General features: G+C 29.3%; 1 protein-coding gene across 4 annotated transcripts in view; it reads right to left on the bottom strand.

Annotated features, from left to right (window-relative positions):
• The window catches only part of LOC107437530 (orphan steroid hormone receptor 2), a 123,517-nt gene that overhangs the window by 34,871 nt on the left and 67,363 nt on the right, over window positions 1-21,283 (bottom strand). For all 4 annotated transcript variants that reach the window (XM_043040090.2, XM_071187938.1, XM_071187937.1 and 1 more), the window contains one exon: window positions 9,909-10,033. In XM_043040090.2, coding sequence (XP_042896024.1) covers window positions 9,909-9,951 — 43 coding nt within the window. In that variant the 5' untranslated portion in view covers window positions 9,952-10,033. The remainder of the gene's footprint in view (window positions 1-9,908; window positions 10,034-21,283) is intronic.

Genomic DNA, 21,283 nt, shown 5'->3' with positions numbered 1-21,283 from the left:
TTTTTTTAAAAAAAAACTTATCTAATTAATGAAGAAACTCTTCTTTATATATTCTTTTCAATAATAGATTACCTTCAGAACAAGGTAACATCGGCGATCACGAAGTTAGTCCCACTGAAAATAATCTACAAGAAACGATACCAAGTCGCGACAAAGCAAAAAAACTAAGAGGTGCGAAAATGAACATGTGAGATTACGATATATGTTCTCAAAACTTTGATTCTACAGCTCACCAATCAAGGCCATTTCAACATAACGAAACGAACATCGTCTTCCACAGCGCTAGTCGACATCGAAACGTAAGAGAAGAGTCTTATATCGCTATATCGTTATCTTATATCCTTGCGTGTCTTATATCGCTTTGCCCTCGTTGTCTTTACTCGACGGATTAAATCAGATTTCTAATGCATCGCTGTATCGTCTTGCCGATATATGCGTTAAATCGATATGTCTCGATACATCGATTTATAGCCCAGTCCTAAACAGGACAATTCGTTCGATATTTTATGCTCATGAAAAATATGTACAAAAAGTTTCTTTTGAGTTGAGACATGTAGAAGTGACAGAATTTATCTATTTCATATAGTTCACAATTGAAAAGATTTTTTAAACTCTTTTTCGATCTTGCACTTAGTAAGTTGAAATTCAACCCGCATTTTCCTCCACAAAGCAAAAACAGTTTCCCCTATTATGAGATAAAGTAAACATGAATGAGGATGAAATATTTTCCTAAATTTGCCCACCTGCAAAACTGCCTTAGGATATAAAAACAAAGTAGTGATAAAATTACTGTGATATCATATTTTAGGATATTAAGCATTTGTAGATAAGGCTGCTTCAAAGTTTAAACTTAATAATAATAATAAAAACTTTTGTCTATCTTAAACCTCAAAACCTTTTGATTGGATACACGTATTTAAAATTGTATGTATTTTACACTTCTTTATATAACGCATATATAAACATTTTATATGAATAATATTTACTACATCTCTATAGATGGAAAAACCACAAGAATTTATTTATTTGGACAAATATATACCAACTTAATTAAAATTAATATTCCTTCAATGTTTCTTTCGAATCATTGAAAGAATATTAATTTTGTACGCTTCTGATTTATTCCTGTTTTAATTTCGATGCAAAGCATTTTTATCGTTTTTTAAGAATAAAATATTTATAAAAATATTTAAATTAGAAAAATATCAATAATTGCTGTTCTTAAAAAAAAAGAAAAAAAAAAGACTTGTTATTGAAAGAAAAAAAAAAAAACAATAAAAGAATTGTAGCGGAAGGGACAGTCTGGCCAATTATCACAATTTTCTTAAATTTTCATACCCATTCTATACATTAAAACTTTAATATTTATTCCATTGGGCAATTTTTTTATTTATTTATTTTTCATTTCCGAATTTCTTTAGACATAAATTCAAGACACTAAATTCTCTTCACTATTAAGTTTTTCACAGTTGCCTCACTTCAATTCATTTTCTTACCACTTTAACTAGAAAAATAAATAATTTTTTAAATGATATTTCGATTACGCTAATATAAAGATCTGTTTATTGGCTGCCTTCATTTCACTCTTTCAATAGAATTATTCTATAAATGAACTTCTAGATAACAAAATCACTTAATTGCTTTTCACTTTTTCATAGATAAATCTTTATGACGTTTTTTCAGAAAATGAGAAGAAAAGGCCTGTAGTGAATATTTAGGTTCTTTTTCTCATTTTAATTTCTACATAGCAGAAAAAATATCATTAAAGTTTCTCAGTATATTTCAGATACTTAGAAGCAAACATAACATTACTCATGCATGTATTCAATAATGTTTCCAAAAGTATTAAATGTTAGAAATATACAATTTTCTTAAATAATTTAAAATTTTTAACGCTTCAGAAACATAAATGAAAGATTTAAACATGCTTTTGGACCCCTTTTCACCAAGGAAAATAAAAAAGCCTGAGTTTGAGTATCTTAAACTCCAGGTAAAGCTTTAATTTACTATTAACTATTTAGCTAAAAAAATAAATAATTATTGGTGCCACATAATTGATAAATAAACATTGGTTCTACGTAATTGAATAATATTTAAAAAAAAAAATTTAAAGAACTATTTAATTTCTTCAAAGAAAAAAAATCGTTAAGTTCGTGACATTTCACCAAGAAAAATATATCAATAACTTTAATTTTTTGCTCATTTTTATGAGCCCAAGTAGAATAACTTTTAAGAAAATACTATATAATTATAAAAATCACGATCCAAATAGTATCCATAAAACGAATTCTTTACATTTTTAAGAGACTGGCTTTACTTTAAGTTAAAATTTGGTGCCATTTTCAAGTTCAGCATAGTTGATGCTGCCAAAAGATGTACAAAACTTACCTAACAATTATGTATAACAGTTAAGAAAGCACAACAATTATAAGAATAGCATCCAGTTAAGAAAGCACAACAATTATAAGAATAGCATCTTATTTCCTATAAGGCATTATTTTCAGGACCCAACTAACAGAAAAAGGGCACAAGGAAATAAAAAGCTTTGGGGCCTCTATTCAATCTAAACCAAGGTTAACGAACATATGAATTTTCTCTCTCCATAATATCAAATATATTTATGAGCTTAATTATATTTATAAATAATTTAATTAATTCAATAAATTTTACAGTTTTACTGATATTTAAATAATGAAGATTGTATTGCATACAAAAAAAAAAAAAAAAAAAAAAACTACTTGAACCGTGCGTTGGCTGAGCGGTTAAGGCACTTAACTGTCATTGTGGATTGGGGTTCGAATCCTAGTAGCGATTTGAAGCTCACCCAGCTTCAGATTGATGGGTACTAGCTTAACTGGGAAGTATAGGTGGCTTGTGCGCAACGTTAATCACATTGCCACAATTATGCTTTAGGGCATGAAATTGTGGGGCCTTAACATCCATGGCCCACCAGCCTACAACGGGCCACCAACCAACAATACTTTTCCTTTCACCTCTAAACAATTCCTTTTTTTAAGCATTTTTACAAAAATGAGAATAATAACACTTCGCTTGAAATTTTCCAGTACTAAAGCTTTCTTACTAACAAAAAACCGTAAAAGATTTTTAATCATTATAAACTACCAGAAAATTTATTAATAACCATTTTTTTTAATAATTTTTTTAACAAAAAAAAAAAAAAAAAAAAAAAAACCTTATTTTAACAATCAGGGTTCACATTCAAATGATTAACACCAAAGAAACAAATTTCTATTTCATGTTTCTAAAAAGATCATAAGTAATAATTTTTCAAATTATTTATAAAAAATGCAAGATTTTAATAACTTGTTTGAATTTATTTTCATTCACTTTAAGATTCAACGCTAAAAATAACTTTTAATAAATGTATAATTTTAATAAAATGTTTTTCTTTTAATTTTGTGGGAAGTCCTCAAGAAATTCTGAGCACCAACCAAGTCTTAGCTGACTTATACGGTAATCAGGTCCTGCTGATATTTTCTAAGATGAAAGATCCTTCGGACATTACGGTGTTATAAATAAAACATTTCTGAGGGGACTCGTAACCAGGGGTTTGTCCATACATTTTGTGAAAGGTCCGTTTTTGTAAAATTGTGAAAAAATTACTCGTAATTTGTCAATATAAAATAAACGTTAAATCACATTCTTTCAACCAGGGTCCTGCTTTTGTGAATTTGTGCAAATAGAGTCCTGTTATTGCAAAAAAATATTTCAAGGAGTTTTTAAATTGTAAAGTTAAAAGTTATTAAATTGTTAATAGAGTAACATGATTATGCTCAACACTGTAAAATTATAATTAAAAAAATTTAAATTTTAAAAAATAAACAGCAATTGCTGCAACTAAATTAGAGATGCAACATACAAATATTGGTATTTAGCCTATACTGCTGAAGACAAAACTTAGTTCGTTTACATCTGTCGTTCTTCCTCCCCCCCCCCTTCCTGGGAAGGGTCTATTCGATTAACAAAACAATAATAAAGATAAACAAATTTGTGAAGGGTCCAATTAAAATAAAAATTATTTTGTGAAGGGTCCGCTTTTAAGGTAAAATATTTTGAGAAGGGTCCGTTTTTATGAAAAAACGGACCCAAATTTTTTCTAAACAGACCTCTGAATATTTGTTTCAAACATGACCAAGAAATACTTCCACGTTTTAAGTTGTGATAGAATCCCAAAGTTAAGTGTAAAGGAAATATCTTATTGAGTATAGTTTATTTTCCATGCAAGAAGTCGCGATAAATAAAACTTGGGGGTAATCAGAAAAGCAGAAATCCGCGATTAAACGTCAAAAAATATTAAACTGCGAAAAAGAACAATAAATAACTGGGCTTGCTTCCTTTCCTCTGTTCGTGCGCTTATTGTTCCAGGGTTATTTTGAAAAGAAGCTAAGCAAAACAGCAAATTTAATAAATTTTTAGAAAAGTAAATATAAGGAGACGACGTGAATAAGTTAGATAATAAAGGGCGTGTAAGAAAAATATTTATGAATTAGTATTTACTCTCTTTAAATACTCAATAAGTTTGATAGTAGATGCACAAATTTTTAATGTAAAATATTCTTTTTTTCAGCAAACAATAGTTTGTCCAGCTTGTTGTGAAATAGTCAAGAGTATTACTAGCAGAAGGCTACAAAGTCTCAAAAATTTTGTAACTACTATCGACCAAGTTGATTTTTTCTTTGAAAAAAAAAAAAAAAAAGAGAAGAAAAGCCATTTTGATTTAGATAAAGTATATTTTTGTGTCTGACTTTGTAACGTTATTTATAAATAGTACCAACTAATTAGCATTATCTGTTGAAGTTTAACAAAGAAAAAAAATAAATAAAGCGATATAAATTTCTTTCTTTGGTTTGGTTTACTGCATGTTTCTTTGCAAAAAAGTGTTTTTGAGCCTAATCTAGTGATTTTCAGTTAAATTATCGTCTGTACTAACTAATTCGCTTATTAAAGGTCTACTCCTCTAATTATTAAAATTGCGTCTTCAGAATCACCATTTTCTCATTCTTAAATGTGTAATGAAGCGATTAATCAGCTAAGTTTCAGTTGGGGTTTCCTTAGATTTTTTTTCTTTTTCTTACGATGATATTTTCTTTTATTTAACAACGTTGTTTCCGAATAGTTGAGGATAAAAAAAATCACCTTGTTAATCCAAATGAATTTGGTTATAACTAATTTAGGCTAAGACCAACCTAAGTGCCGTTTATTTGAACATTTTTCATGCTGTTTTGATTAATTCACTGAACTATAATTACTTATGCATTTAAAGTAAATGTTTAGCAGTTTTTAAATAAATAGTTATAAAACATAAATAGTAATTAAACATATTTTTTACCTAAAATTCTCATTGGATAAATTAAACTTATAAAATCGGGAAACATTTTTAAATGAACATAATTAGTTTAGGGTTCATGACTGAAATAATAAAATCAAAAATAACGATTCCGGGATTAAAACACCTTCTCACTTCTGAAATATTACGTTATTATTACTAAACACTACTTAACTAGTGAAAGTATTTAGAAATTATTAGTCAATTATGCCTAAATATTTAGCATATTATAGGTTGATTGCTCAAATTGTTAGTAGCTTACAAGCTTTTAACTTCGTAACCATCATTATAAAATCAAAAGTTATTTAAAATATGTCCTTTTTTTCTACGTATATAAGTAAAACAATAATAAACTACGAAGTATTGTTTTACTTACAAGTTTTACTAGTTTTACTATAAGTCAAACTATTATCTAACAAAAATGAAAAGAAAATATAAATGACAGAGAAGTTGAAGCTCGAAGGAATCTAGAGCAGTTTAGTTTCAGAGACGTTAAGCTAATTTACGTAATTATTAATGATTCATTCTGTAGAGAAATAGGTTACCTATTCACATTTAAATATGATTGCTGCTTAGTCATGACAAATTAAAAGATTTAAATTATTATATTTATTACCTAGTATGAAAGAGTTGAAAAGTAGTAAATGACACGAGAAATGATTCATCAAATTTGTTTCGATCATCAATAAATTAAATTAATTACACTAGTATGCAAAAATAAGGACGAAATGGGAAAACTAACATAACAAAAAAACAGGCAGTTGCAACAGAAGGAAAGGTCATTAAGAAGACTGATCACGGTAAGATAAAGTAGAAAATGTGTATATATGCACCATGACGTACAAGGGGCGGGGGGTCGCAAGGAAATAAACCGAGCTGGTGGAGGAAACCCAGTATTTATGTGAATGGTATTGCATGATATACATCAGTTTAAACGAAGTGAATTTGTCACAGTGTGATATGGCCAATATCGTTCGTGGTTGGGTCGGCTGTTCAACGACGGTTATAAAATAAAAATATCGTTCGTGGAGGCCGGGATAGCCTGGTCGGTAGGGCGCTGGGCCCATATCCAAGAGGTCGTGGGTTCGATCCTCGCCGGCCGAAGACTCCCCGTGTAGTAAATGGTGACTGATGCACGTTAAATCTGTCGAGTCTTAAAGTCCTCCATGTTCCCACAACAAATCAATACCTCTGGGGGTACTGATCCAGGAGTTTCCTTGTCTTCTGAATTGGTTCAAAATTGCAAGGTTACGGCGCTGAACATTAGTAGTCGTAAACCCAAAAATTGGGTCGGCTGTTCAACGACGAATATAAAATAAAATAAAATATTGTTCGTGGGAGCCGCGATGGCTCAGGGGATAGAGCGTTCGCCTTCCAATGAGGTGAACCGGGTTCGAATCACTGTCGATATGAATTCCGCATCCGGCTTGCACCGACCACAGTGCTGACGTGAAATATCCTCAGTGGTAGATGGATCATGGGTTAGAGTCCCCTTGCCGTCAGGCTAAACGTACGAGGTTCTCGTGGTCTTCCTCTCCACGTAACGTAAATGCAGGTTAGCTCCATCAAAAAGTTTTCCATTAAGGCAAATTTCTCCCAATACTCGATCCAGGAGTTCCCTTGTCTTCTGGATTGGGTTCAAAATTACAAGGCTATGGAGGTGAACATTAGCAGTCGTAAGCCCATAAAATTGGGTCGGTTGTTCAACGACGGTTATAAATAAAATATCGTTCGTGGAGGGCCGTGATAGACTGATTGGTAGGGCATTGGGCCCATGTCCAAGAGTTCGTGGGTTCGATCCCAGGCAAGGCGAAGACTCACCCTGTAGTAATTGGTGACTGATGTACGTTAAATTTGTCAAGTCACAAAGTCCTCCATGTTCCCATAATGAATCAATACCTCTGGGGGGTACAGATCCAGGAGTTTCCTTGTCTTCTGGATTAGTTCAAATATGCAAGGCTACGGAGTTGAACATTAGTAGTCGTAAACCGAAATTTGGGTCAGCTGTTTAACGACGGATAAAAAAAAAAAAGAAAAAAAAAAACAAAAAACAGACAACACAGAAGACGACATCTAGATAAGTTTACGAGAAATCGAATCATTGAGAAGTTGGGAAAAGGTCGAAGTGTTAGTGAAGGTCCAGTGTGGCTGCGGAGATCGGGATCACCCACATTGTTTTCCGAGCTTGGAACACATTTCAGAAGACAGGGACAGCTGTCCAGAGGTTTAGTAGAGGTCGTCCTACAAAACCACGGCAGCGGACGACCCGTATATAGTCAAAATTACATTCCAAAAACCACTTTGTCCTCAATTTTTGCACACCAGTGCATAAAACTTAATAAATAAATAACAAAAACTTCTTTTAATAGTACATATTATCCTTGAATAAACGATTTCAAAATCGAGGAAATTGTTTTTATTAAAATATGAAGAGGTCCAAACTTTTGACACATTTTCCAACTAAATAGTACCACTAATTAAAATGCATCAGTTGAATAATTGATACTGAATCTTAGTATGTGAAAAACCAATCACAAGATCAAAAGTTATGTGAGAATAATTTTTTTTTTTACTGTCAGTATAAAATTGATCAGTTAATCTAGGTAATCTTATAAATTCTGAATAAGGGAGTTCTGAAAATTATTCTTTGTTTATATTCCAGGTAGTTAAGTTTAAAACAAATAAAAGTATATAATAAACTAATGTCATTGAGAAATTCCACCATTTACGAACGTCGTATTTGCAGATTTTTAAAGCTTAAATCGAACTTAGTTGAAAAATCGAAAGACTTGGTGTCATTTACACTCATTTCAATTTTTAGAAACTTTGAAACTAGCTATTATGGACGTATTATATTGTGTTTCACCCGTAACACTCAGTTATAATTTTTTAAAAATGAAATTATTAAACTAATAAAAATTATTAAAAATCGGAGTACATATGACGTCCAGCCTTATTTACACAAAAATTAATAGAACTGCTCGAATATTTTTTAATTGAGTGGCATTCCTTTAAAATCAGCAAATATGACATTCTTAAATGGCGGAATTGTCTAATTGCAACTCAAAACTGGACTAGGCTATCTTGATTTTAACATTTCCATGTTATTCCATGTAATTTTTGCCTCAAATCAAATAGAAAAAAAATTATTATAACTAATGAAATGCATGGATATGTTGTTAGTATCACAAGTAAAACTCTAATAAAAATTAACTAAAAATAGAGTCTATTTATGGTACATTTGTATTTTTTGTTTTGATGAAATACATGGTGTTTATAAAGTCCCGGACCCATTTTGATGTTTAATAACTCATAAAATAATAAAGATAGATTAAAATTAATAACATAAATGGTTAGATAGACTCAAAAGTTTCATGACCCTTAATGAATTTCGTCGCAAGGAGAATATCAAGTCGATAGTCAATTTCATGCCAGGTAGCGGCAAGCATGTCGGCATCCACAGAGGCTGTTGCGATTGTAATTCTGGCTTTTAGGTCACCAATGTTCGACACGATCCTCCTGTAAACATTGTCCTTTATAAATCCCCAAAGAAAAAAGTCCAGCGGCGTTATATCAGGTGATCTGGGTGGCCAAGGAATTGGAGCTCCTCGCCCAATCCATCTTCCAGGAAAATGGTCATTCAAAGAACTTCTTTTTAACAGAAAAGACGGTCTCATCAGTCGTATACTTAGACATGTTGGAAAACTTCGTATTTCCACAACTAGAAGAGCTTCAGCCACATGTCTTTTTGCAACAAGATCGTGCACCACCTCATTGGGTAACATCGTAGTTCTTTGAATGATCATTTTCCAGGAAGATGGATTGAGCGAGGAGCTCCAATTCCTTGGTCACCCAGATCACCTGATATAACGCCGCTGGACTTTTTTCTTTGGGGATTTATAAAGGACAATGTTTACAGGAGGATCGTGTCGAACATTGATGACCTAAAAGTCAGAATTACAACCGCAATAGCCTTTGTGGATGCCGACATGCTTGCCGCTACCTGGTGTGAAATTGACTATTCTCCGTGCGACGAAGGGGGCACACGTGGAAGTTCATTGACAAAGGTCATGAAACTTTTTGAGTCTATCTAACCATTTATGTTATTACTTTTAATCTATCTTTATTATTTTATGAATTGTTAAACATCAAAATGGGTCCGGGACTTTATAAACACCCTGTATAACTGCATATGAAACGGGATTGAAGAATTGTATTTAATAAAAAAAGCATTGTAAAAATGATGGGTGGTTCCGCATACCATTAAAAACTATATATAATAAAATACAAAGACAAAAACATGTCGACACTTTAGGTTTTAACTTATAATGCTGAAAGATAAGATGAAAAATAAAATAACTAAAAGTTGAAGGTTGAAGCTTGGGATAAATCGAGAGCAGTTAATAGTTTCAGCGACATTAAGTTAATTTTCATATTTAAAAAATAAATTATGTATGGAAATAGGTTGCCAATCCGCTTTTTAAACGTTGAGTTACCTTAACGTGATTAGCTTAGCCATGCCAAACATAGATTAAAAGATTTAATTAATTATATTTATTACCTAGTGTGGAAGAAATGACAGGACCATCAGTAACAGATGTCATGGCAGTCGCGACAACATATTCGTAGTAAGTCTTTGCAGAAATTGATTTCAAAGTTCTTTTCAAAACAGCTTTGGATACAATTCTGAAATAAAGTTATTAAAAATATTAATGCAAAATTCGATATAAAAACCAAATTTTATATGATTTAATAATGATGTAAACTTAAATTGCTATTAATTAAGTTATTATTTATTACATTATAAAATAAAATAACTATTTTAGTTAACGCATACTTTTAAGTTTTCGAAGATTGTTTTTCTAGTTTTTGTAATAATTAAATCTGAAGATAATGAAGACTGTGAACTCAGAAACTGGAAGGATTTAAAACTGTCAAAAATAGTTCCCATGAAGTATGAAGAATATTTTCATAAAAAGAAATAAACGAGAAAAATAGGGATTTAATTTATCAATGCGAAAATCGTAATATTTATAAAAAATAAATAATTGTTTCACGCTCGATTGTATTTTTCTGATTTTTAATGAAATCCTACTTTCAAGAAGTCAAAGTTATTATTTCTACGTGTTCGTTAAATAATGCTCGTTATTATTAATTAAATAATAAAATCACATATAAAAGCATATTCCAACTGAATTAACTTTTTTTGAATGTACTCGGATTATCCACTCTCAAAATAAGGAACCTGAAACCGAAGTGTAGAATATCTATCCGATGCAAGAAAAATGTGTCTAGACGTAGGAACAGTGGAATCTCCATCTCTCTGCATATATATATATATATATATATANTCTATATATATTTTTATATATATATATATATATATTTCACATCACTAACGTTTTACTACAATAACGCAAGAAATATTTCATAATTAGCCAGAGGCTTATGACTTCAGATAAAAAATTTGTTTGTGAAGATTACTTTTATTAATAAAATTAAGAGAACGATGCGTATAATTAAAGCAAAACTTGTTGGCTAAATATGGGTATTGATCATAATCGGATTTTTTTTCTTCTTTTCTTTTATTTCGCAAATACTTACTTTTTTTCCCCTGTGCCAAATTAAATGAATTCTTTGCCAGTAAATACATTTCTTTGGCTAATGTACCTAAAGAGTTCTTCATTAGTGTGACTTAACTTGCTTGAGTTTGATCAGACAAATACTAATTTTTATTTTTTAAAATTTTTTATCTATATACACACATATTTAATTTAATTCGCACAATGCGTTGTGTGGATTGAAGCATTATTATGATGTTTAACCTTTCAGTGTTACATCTGAAACTACGGACTGTCAGGTAAATAAAAATACATTTTGATATTTTTTTAAGTTTACTTTTTAATATATAACTGCAAAGAGCGTCTTTCTGAGGGCACGAATATGGATGAAACGAAATTCATCTAACTACCACTTATGGTAAGGAAGAACACTTTGTGGTTTCCAATTGAGCATGAAAAAATCTGTATTTTCAGTAAAAAAAATGTCATAGGATTTTGGACTCAAACACACATTATGAAATCTATGCAATTTTATAACACTTTATGACTACTACTTACTACTTTTATAGCACGAACGTTCTCATAACTATGCATAATGGCAATCCATCTTAAGTTCCATTATGCAAAAATGTTTTTTTTCCTTCTTTTTTTTAATATATACATCGAAAAATCTCGAAGGTGAACATTCTTAACGTGAATTTCTTTTAAGGTGAACTAATTTCTGATTTACCGTCAAATGTGTATGCGAATCTTAAAACCTTAAACATTTTTAACATGAAAACACGCTTATATGTAAAATATTTTTTAAGGTGAACTCAAATTTCGTTAGTCATGGAAAAATTTTATTTTTAAGGTGAACAGAAAATTTATTTCCCCTCTGACAGATAAGAAAACTGATCATTCATAGTTCTGCATCTAAAAGAGTAGTTTTTTTTAATGCTTTATTGCAGCGTTTCCCGAACTTATGACTTTTGTGTACCCTTTCTAAATTTTTCGTAATGCTGTGTACCACTAATAAAAAAATGGAATTATTTTTTACTATAAAAAATTCCACAAAAGTTAAAAATCACAACTGGCTGTTGACACAACTAATTATTAACTGTTAACTCTGCAAAAAATAGTCAATAGAAAAATGAGTAAACGTAAATTATCATTGCAAGCTTTGTTTTTAATTTTTAAATAAAATTTTCGTTTGTTTGTTTCAAGATATTTCGCATAAGAACGTGTACCCCAGCTAAACCGTTCCCGTACCCCTGGGGGTAGGCGTACCACACTTTGGGAAACACTGCTTTATTGTAATGTTGCATGAATTAAAACTGTCGAGGAGTAGGGGGTATTACAGGAAACTACCAAACCCTTTTGTTCTCTAAATGGGAATTGAGTTTTTTTCCTCATGGATATGTCTCATGAGTGTGAATGTAAAGATGCATGTTTTCAATGTAATGACCACCCTCCCACGCTGTCATAGGTTGTTCTAAGAAATTGATAGTACTGAATTGCATTTCTATGGATGAAGTCTCATGAAGCTCAAATTTTTCTTTACATTTTATTAGCAAAAACTTTGGTCTACTTTCCTCTGATGGATGTTTAGGGAGAAATCGATCATTTTGTAATGAAAAAAAAAAACAAAAAAACATTGATTTATTTTTTTGAATCCGGTTGAAAAGTTATGAAAACTTTCGAAAAGAATAAGCGAATAAGAATCCAAACAGTAATCTATTACTAATTATTTTGGTAGTAATCCTCTCTAATTTGTGCATTAAATCAATTTACTCCTATAAGATAATTTTCACTAATTTTTTATTTATTTCCGCAGAATTAGAAAAAAAAAATAGAACACCGAAAGTAAGTCCACTTTTAACATATTTCGTCTGAATTGTAATATTTTTTTTCCTTCTTTATAACATTATTTTATTTTTTTTGGTTGTATTTATAATGAAATGAATGACGGCTATTAATTTAATATAAAGTGCAAAATAAAAATATTTATTGAAATGAAATACATATTAAATTACATATTTATAATAGAAATTTAAGATTAGAAAAGGTAAATAGATGGCATATATAGATAATAGAAAATTAACCAACCGATAAAAGAGGGCATCATTCCAATCAGAGCCATCGCAATATTGACGAATTTTTGGCATATCTTGAGGCAGTAAAAAATATTTTGCCAAGTGCTACCAATAATTAAAGTTATAGTATTATTAGTGTATAATTTAATTGATTTTTTATTTAATTATTATCATCGTATTTAATTTATTAATTGTCATAATAGTACTAATATTCAAACACAGAAAATAGGGAAAAATTCATTCATATGTTTTTTTCAAATTAATGGCTTTTTTTAAAAAATTATATATTAGACTTAATTATATACTAAATAAAATTATATACTAAAACTAGACGCTTATTTGTCAATAAAGTAGATTTTTAAATTTATTCGGATTCAGGTTAATGTTCACGTCCAAACTCCGTGAGGGAATAAGCATATTTTCTGAAATAAATATCTTATTTTAAATCGATTTTAATGCGATTTGTTTCATTTAATGTATGAAATCAAAATCTGGGTTAAAGTTTTATAACGCATGGTTTAACTAAATCGATAACATCATTTAAAAAAGTAAATGGTTCAAATTTAAATATTTAATCTCAATTTAATATTTCATTTTTCATACTTACATAACTAAAACATATTTTTTTAAATAAACATTTAAAAACTGTACATTGCATAATATTTAGTCAGTTATATCAAATATTCACATTACTTTATTAACAGCATGGAATTGCTGATCGATAAAGCGGATATATGAATAAATAAGCAAAGAATCTTTGTAATTTTGAATCCAATTTAGATGACAAGAGATTTCCTAATTTAGAAGAAAGAGAGACTAAGCCAAATTTATGTTGAATGAGAAACCATAACATTTTCATGATGAAACGCTATAAATGCGCTTTAGAAAAATTATAAAAAATGGAGAGTTTTTGGATCAAAGTTATAGTATTTTTCTATTAGGAAGCGTAAAAAGAAATGTATTTATGTAAATTTATTTTCTCGAAAAAATTTAAATACAAAATTTAATTTATCATAAAAACAAATGAATTATAAATGTTGACCTTAACCGTTATGAATGTGAAGGTTATCGTTTCATTTGATAATTGGGAACTTGATATTCCCCAATAACTGAACTGGAACCATTTTCCCTAGGGTAACTCTCAAGACTTGTTCGTTTACGCATGAAGAGCTTTTCCTTTGATTTTTCATACAACAGAATGGTAATTTTTGATTTATTTTCTTACCAACTCTATTCATATCTATGTTAACAAGGTACTAAGAACAATTCTTGTCATTTTTCTCTTAAAAGATTTAGAGCGCTTTCATCTTAAATGTTTCTAAATAGAGTTACTTTACAATTACAGTCTCAGAAAAATTGATTCACCGTTGAACCATAATATCGGTACCTTAAACTATCTGGGTGCGTAGCCAAATTAGTCAACAAAAAATAAGCACCTTTTAAGCAATTTCGAAGCACTCAAATAATATTTTTAAGCACTATTTTTAAGCAAAAATATCATAATTAGGTAGGGTTGGAAAGTTTTCGACTATTTACGGTTTTATCTGGTTTTAACCGTCATGTAAAAAAAAAAGAAAAAAAAAAAAAAAAAAANGATTGGGGTTAAATTAATTGTGAAAACGTTGAATAGAACAATGTGAACAGAATCTTTCTGCATAATTCGTAGCGAAAATCAATATGGTAAAGGAAAAATCTCAATTTGAAAAAGCGAAAATTGAGCACTTTTTAAAAACACCCAATGAAAAGAGCACCTTTAAGGGCTTTTAAAAAATGAAAATCGAAAATAAGCACCTTTAAGCACTTTTTAAAAACGCTGCGCACCCTGACTATAATATGGTGAAAATTAACTGAATTCTTAATAAGGTGTTAAATTGAACGATGTTTTCGATTAAATTAAACAATTGTCCTTGTTTGTGATGAGTTTTCTTAGAAAGAATGCACCCAATTCTAAGTTTTAAAAACATATATATAAAAAAAAAGGTTCAACATTTAAGTATAATATTGGTAACTTGATACTGAGTATTATAATACTGATATAAATTTCTAAAAGGTGTTAAATTGAACCAAGTTTCCGTTTAAATTGAACCATAATATCATCTCAATCAAGTTAAAGATATATGGTTCAACTTAGCACCATAATAACATGGCAGCAAATTTGGACCTTCAACATGCTTAAAATTTCGAACAATGTACTTTATAAGCTAATTATAAAATAGATCAATTATGATAGATAAAATAAAACACATTAGAATATATAATAATTAGACAGTTGGCGAAGTTACTCATATAGTTAACTGCAATCACAAAAAAAATACATTTTGCAAAAAACTTATAATAGTATTAACCAATTTTACTAACTCAACTAGAATATAAAGAATCGATTACGATCAATTTTTCAATATAACTCTATTTGATTAATAACTGATAATATGACAAAGCAAGAAGATATTTTAAAATTAAAAATCTTATACACTGTTGAATTTAATAGTAGTATAATAACATAAATAATTTCAGCTTATAAAAATAAAAAAACTAGTCAAAAATTGGAGTTCTAAGTGTTTAATTTAAGATACTAAAGGTTTGCACAACTTTAAGAGTCCTGTTCTTGTTTTTATATTATCGTCTATTAATTTTTGTTTAAAAACACGGAAATTTAAATTTGATAAGTTTCAAGTTTTCATTAAAAAATTATGAAATCGATTTTCTGTTTTCTAAATAATTTAAGTTATTCGGTTTGAAACAGCAATATTGCTGCCTCTCTTGTTATAAAAAGTATAATGTTTTCAAGAGTTTTTTTGTAGTAGATATTTTGAAAATTATGCACGATTCTATGCGATGTGCTTCACAGATGGAAAAAAATCAGCATAATTCTGTTTCAATTCTATAATTTTTTAAAAACAAAAACTCGTACAAATTTCTATTCTTAAGTCAGGTTTTTAAGTTTCTCTGTAAATAGTGATGAGCCTATGCATCTAACTAGTTGGACAAGCAGCTTTAAAATCATCCAGATTGGGGTACAGAAAGAAAACAGGGCTAAATTATTCAACAAAATATAAGCACCTTTTAAGCACTCAAAAATATTTTAAGCACTGTAAAAAAGTATCCTAACTAGGCAGGGTTGGAAAATTTTTGACAATTGACGGTTTTATCGTGTTTTAACAGTCATGTCAAAAAAAAAAAAAAAACTTTTGGCATTGTTTTTGACAATTCTCAAAAATCATGAATTTTGAATCATGTAAAACGAATGGTGTTTTCATACGCTACTGACAATACGTCGAAATAGATTGGGGCTAATTAATTGTGAAAACGTAGAATAGAACAATGGCAACTGCGTCTTTTTTTTTTCTTTTTTTGCATAATTCGTAGCGAAAATCAAGATGGTAAAGGAAAAATCTCTTTTTTAAATTAAGCACTTTTTAAAAACACCCAATGAAAAAAGCACCTTTAAGGGCTTTTAAAAAACGAAAATAAGCTCCTTTAAGCACTTTTTAACACTAGAAAGACGGGAATTTAGTATATACCTATATTGCCCAAAAGCAGTCAAAATGACTGGATTGTCAAAGAATAAATGATGCGTAAAGAAATTTGTTTAAAATTAATTTTTAATATTTTTTATATTATTTACAGTTATATAACAAGTTATTAGTAAATATTAACAATAAAAAAATTATATGTTGTACAAAATTCTAAGAAATTATGTCATTATATACATCATTGTTTTTCTAACTGAAATTAAAAGCAGTCAAAATGACTTCCTTAGGCGATCTAGAGTTAAAAACGCTACGCACCCTGAAAAAGATATCGGAGTCGGTTACCACCCTTGGGGCCATTTGTCTCAACTTTCCGCGTTAAAATCATGCTGCCTGTATCGAGTTCCGCTTTGTTTCGGTTCATTTCTAAAATATATATCATTAGTAGGCTTTCTCATGTTACTAAATAAATTACAATTGTTTAAACAACCGAATTACAAAAATATATTAAATCCCAATATTCGGAAATTTATTTTTACATAGTTATTGTTTATCATTTTTCTGCATAACTTAATAAAATTTAATTGTTTGAATAGATAGACAAACTGCGAATAAAAAAGCCAAAAGTTAGTAATTCAAGGAGTTTCAGTTTGAAATTTATTAATTAGAGACGTCATTAACACCACTAAAAAAAAAAAAAACTTGTGTGATTGTTCCGTTTTTGCAATAAAATATTTTGAGAAGTGTCTGTTTTTGCTATAAAAACATTTTGTAAAGAGACTTAATTATAAAATTTTGTTTAAAGAAAAAGTTATTGCAGAAGTTTTTCAATACTAGCATTTATTTTGCAGGGACAAGATAGTTTTGTCAACCATATATTTATATTTTGATCTGAAATCAAATAACATCGCACCTCTTTAAAGGTAAAGTGGTATTTAGCAGAAAGAATTATCAATTTAACACTAATGTATAAGTTGTTCTTGGTTCGTAAAGGGCACGTTTTATATCATTGCGATATTTGTAATAGGGAATTTGTGGGATAATAAAATAATTTAATCATCCAAAAAATGGTGGCGAGATATACGAGAAAATATTAAACTACAAGCATAAAGTAACTTTACTATAGAGTGACTTATATAAAGCGTTGAGATATATAATGGAAAAAATAAATTTATTAAGTGAATACACAATAAAGTGATTTTACTGGTTTTTAAGATGCAATGAAAAACATTAATCTATAAAGTGACTAAACTATAAAGTGACTTATCTAAAAGTAACTTTACTGGTTATAAGATGATACGAAGGAAAAACAATTATCAAATAAAGTGACTTTACTCGGCTCAAATTATTACTTCATTAAATCTGATGAAAAGAAATGCTCAAAACTTTTTTCTGGGAGAGGGGGGAAGGCATATTTCATTTCGAAATTAATTTAAATGCATTTTTTTTTTTACTAAAGGAAAAATTAGTAAATATAAGAATTTTGGCTTCGTTTAAGACATTCCACATTTTCAAATCAGTGCTTACAAATTAAATTCAATTACTTTAACTTGTAAGAGGAGGCCTAAAATGGGGTTGATAGACCTAGAACCTAGGTATTTTTCGAAATCAAGAAGAAAAAAAATGGTCAAAGTTCAATAACATTCTTTGCTGAAGATAACAGAGCTCAGTTTTCATACCTTATCTACTTCCCTTAATTTAATGAGTCAAATTTATAAAAATATTTGTTGGAACCATCTAATGTATTTTTTTTAAATAAAAAAAAATATTCTCGCAATTTCTGCTAATTGAGGGACTTATTGATAGATACCATAAGAGAATGAGGGCATCTATGTTTGAGGAATATATTATTTTAAGAGTTATTTATTTTAACCAGTTCTCGTCATTTTTTAATTACATAGCAATAAACGACTTTATTTAAATCAATTACAAAACTATTTATTTAGAAAAACTAGTTGAGTAAAAAAAGGTTGAATTAAAAATATATAGATTTTTTACCTTTTACTGCTAACGCTGCTTATTAGCAAGCAACTTATAAGTCCGTAACGGTACATAAAATTTGAATAGTGTTTCTAGCTTTTCTGTCAATTTAGAACAAGAAGTCCTAAAAAAAGTTACGAAAATTCCCAATAAATAAATTTACTTCTCGAAGAAAAATCAATGAAGATTTATTCAGTGATTGAAATACATAGTTCGAGCCTGTTCTGAAGAGTAGAAATAAGCGTTTTATACACGGTGTTTCACTATGGCTTCTCTTTGTCAAAAAGAAAATAAAGGATACACGTTAGAAACCGCAAATTAAAGTGTAAAAAACAAACAAACCCGCTATCGAAATCGAAGAACAATTTGTGAGGAAAGGAAGACAGAGAACATTAAAATATATTTTAATTTCGAAGGAAGCAGAAGGACGATTATTAGACGATTTCCTAAATTCATCAGGTAAACAAAATGGCTTTGATGTTCTCAGTCCCGTCTTCCGCACTACTGAATTGAGATAGGGTGTTTGTTTGCTTTTCTCCTCGACAAAATATTAATAAGACTCCTAATGAGTATTCTATTTTGACTTCATCTTAACACTCATTTTCTCATTTTAGAAGTTAAAAATTGTCATTTCGTTATATTTTAGCAACTATAGGTGTATTCGGTTATGACTATCCTAAATATATATTTTTAGAGTAAAAATTCAAGACAAAATAAATATACACATCTGACGTTGCAAACTATAGTTAAATAAAGAAAAAAACAAATTTATTATAAATATCTAAAGAACCACTATTGAGAACGGCGGGGCTGAAAACATCAATATCTCTTTAATTGCCGGAGGAAATAGAGAGGAGGTGAAAGGGGATTATTAGTTTTAACTCACTATTTCTTCATCAACCGATTTCTATAGTGTTTTTGCTCCTCCTTCACATAAAAATTAATTTACGCCCCTGATGTGTGTTTGATTTCATTTTTGACAAATACTCAAAAAATATATATCAAGATCAGTCATTAAGAAACACCGTTTATGAATATACTTTTTTTTAACAAGTCAGATCAGGATGTTATATTAAAGACAGTTCCCGTGTTTACAGACAAATAAAGGGCGACCCCGAATCAGAATCTTTAACAAACACATGCAGTTTCTTTTTTTCATTTTAATTTTGGTTCTTGGTCTTCACCGAATTATAAATAAAAATAATTATTAAAACTGTACATTTTTTTCATTTAATCGTAACCGAATGTTATGTTGGAAGTTAAATGAAAATTTCGATATCAATAAACTTTTCAAAGTTACCTATTTCACCCTATATCAATATTGAAAGAAAAAAAATTTCATTTGCATGAAAAAAAATTCTCGAAACATAGTAAAAAAATGCCCAAACATGTTCAGAATCGAAATTAATTAAGAAATAAAGTAAAATTTATGAATAAATAAAGTAAAATTTATGATTAAATAAAGCAAATTGAAAATTTTGTACCCGGAAGCATTTTAAGTCCAAAGAAAATGCAAGAGATGTTAAGTTTTCAAAATTGCCTAAAGAGTTTTATATTGGCGTTTGCATAAATGGGGCGTATTTAATAAAGCAAAAATTAAGTAACCTTAATTTCGAAATTTTAAAACTAACCATCTTAAGAACGAAAAACACTATAAAGTGTAAAAATTTGCAATTGGTTTTCCTAAATATTTGAATAGTTTTTTATATTCTTTATTTAATTTTTTTTCCTCGGTGAAAAAAGGCGTCAGTTGGAAAAATTGAGTTGTGCATCATATATAATATTCATGACATTTAATACATGAAGGAAAAAAAAAGGAAATGAAAGTAATTTTATTCGTAGAGTTTTTAAAATTTTTCCCTGTAATTTTTTTCTACTTTTTGATTTTGCTTGTTGGTTGTGACCTAAAAAAAAAAAAAAGACAGAAAATATAGCTTTGCGTATTCTCAGAAACTAAATTTGTTTTTGAAGGAAGAAAATATTCCCAATCTGAATTTAATCAAACGTTACTGAGAAAAGAACCCTGAATAAAAAAAGGGCCAGGTAATGCAAGAGTGCTCTGGAAAATAATATAGCCGTAGAGGAAAGTAAATCTGCTTTAAGGGTAAAATTCTTGCACTGCATGGAAGGACGATCTATTTTAAAGCATCTTTCACTGAACCGCTAGAAGGTTATTCTCGTCCTTAGCCTGGGGTCTCCGGTGTCTTTGAACTCTGACACATCATCCTGTAACTACTTTTTTTAAATGACTTAAAACAAACATCAGTTTTTGAAGGGAAAAATTCGTAAAATAGAAGGATAAAAATTGTTTCATACTTATTAGGGCGTAAAAATTAAGACTAAATATTATTATTTGCGCATTTATTAGGTTATCAATATTAATTTGAGTTCTTTCAATTAATTTTAGTTCGTCAAACAATGAAATATCTTTTTTTCTTTGTATTCTTTGGGAAGAAATTAACCTTATAAAGATCAATGCAGGCTATTACTTTTTTCATTTGCGAAGGTTACATAAACAGGCGTCTGTCCAGACATAATTTGTTAATATAAAATAAGCGCTAAGTCACATTCTTTCAACCAGGGTCCTGCTTTTGTGAATTTGTGCAAATAGGGTCCTGTTATTGCAAAAATTTGCTAAAAACTTTTTCAAGAAGTTTTTAAATTGTAAATCGATACAAGATTTTGCTCAAGAATTACTGCTACTAAATCAGCGATGCAACATACAAATATTTGGTATTTAGCCTATACTGCTGAACGCAGAATATTCATTTCGGACGAATAATGGAAGAATCGTCTGCCGAAGACAAAACTTAATTCGTTTACATCCATCTTTCTTGTTTTCTGCCCTGG

Source organism: Parasteatoda tepidariorum, chromosome X1 (genome assembly GCF_043381705.1).
Source record: "Parasteatoda tepidariorum isolate YZ-2023 chromosome X1, CAS_Ptep_4.0, whole genome shotgun sequence".
Lineage (NCBI taxonomy): Eukaryota > Metazoa > Arthropoda > Arachnida > Araneae > Theridiidae > Parasteatoda > Parasteatoda tepidariorum.
The sequence above is the reverse complement of the archived record's forward strand: the minus strand, read 5'-3'. Positions and strand labels throughout refer to the sequence as shown.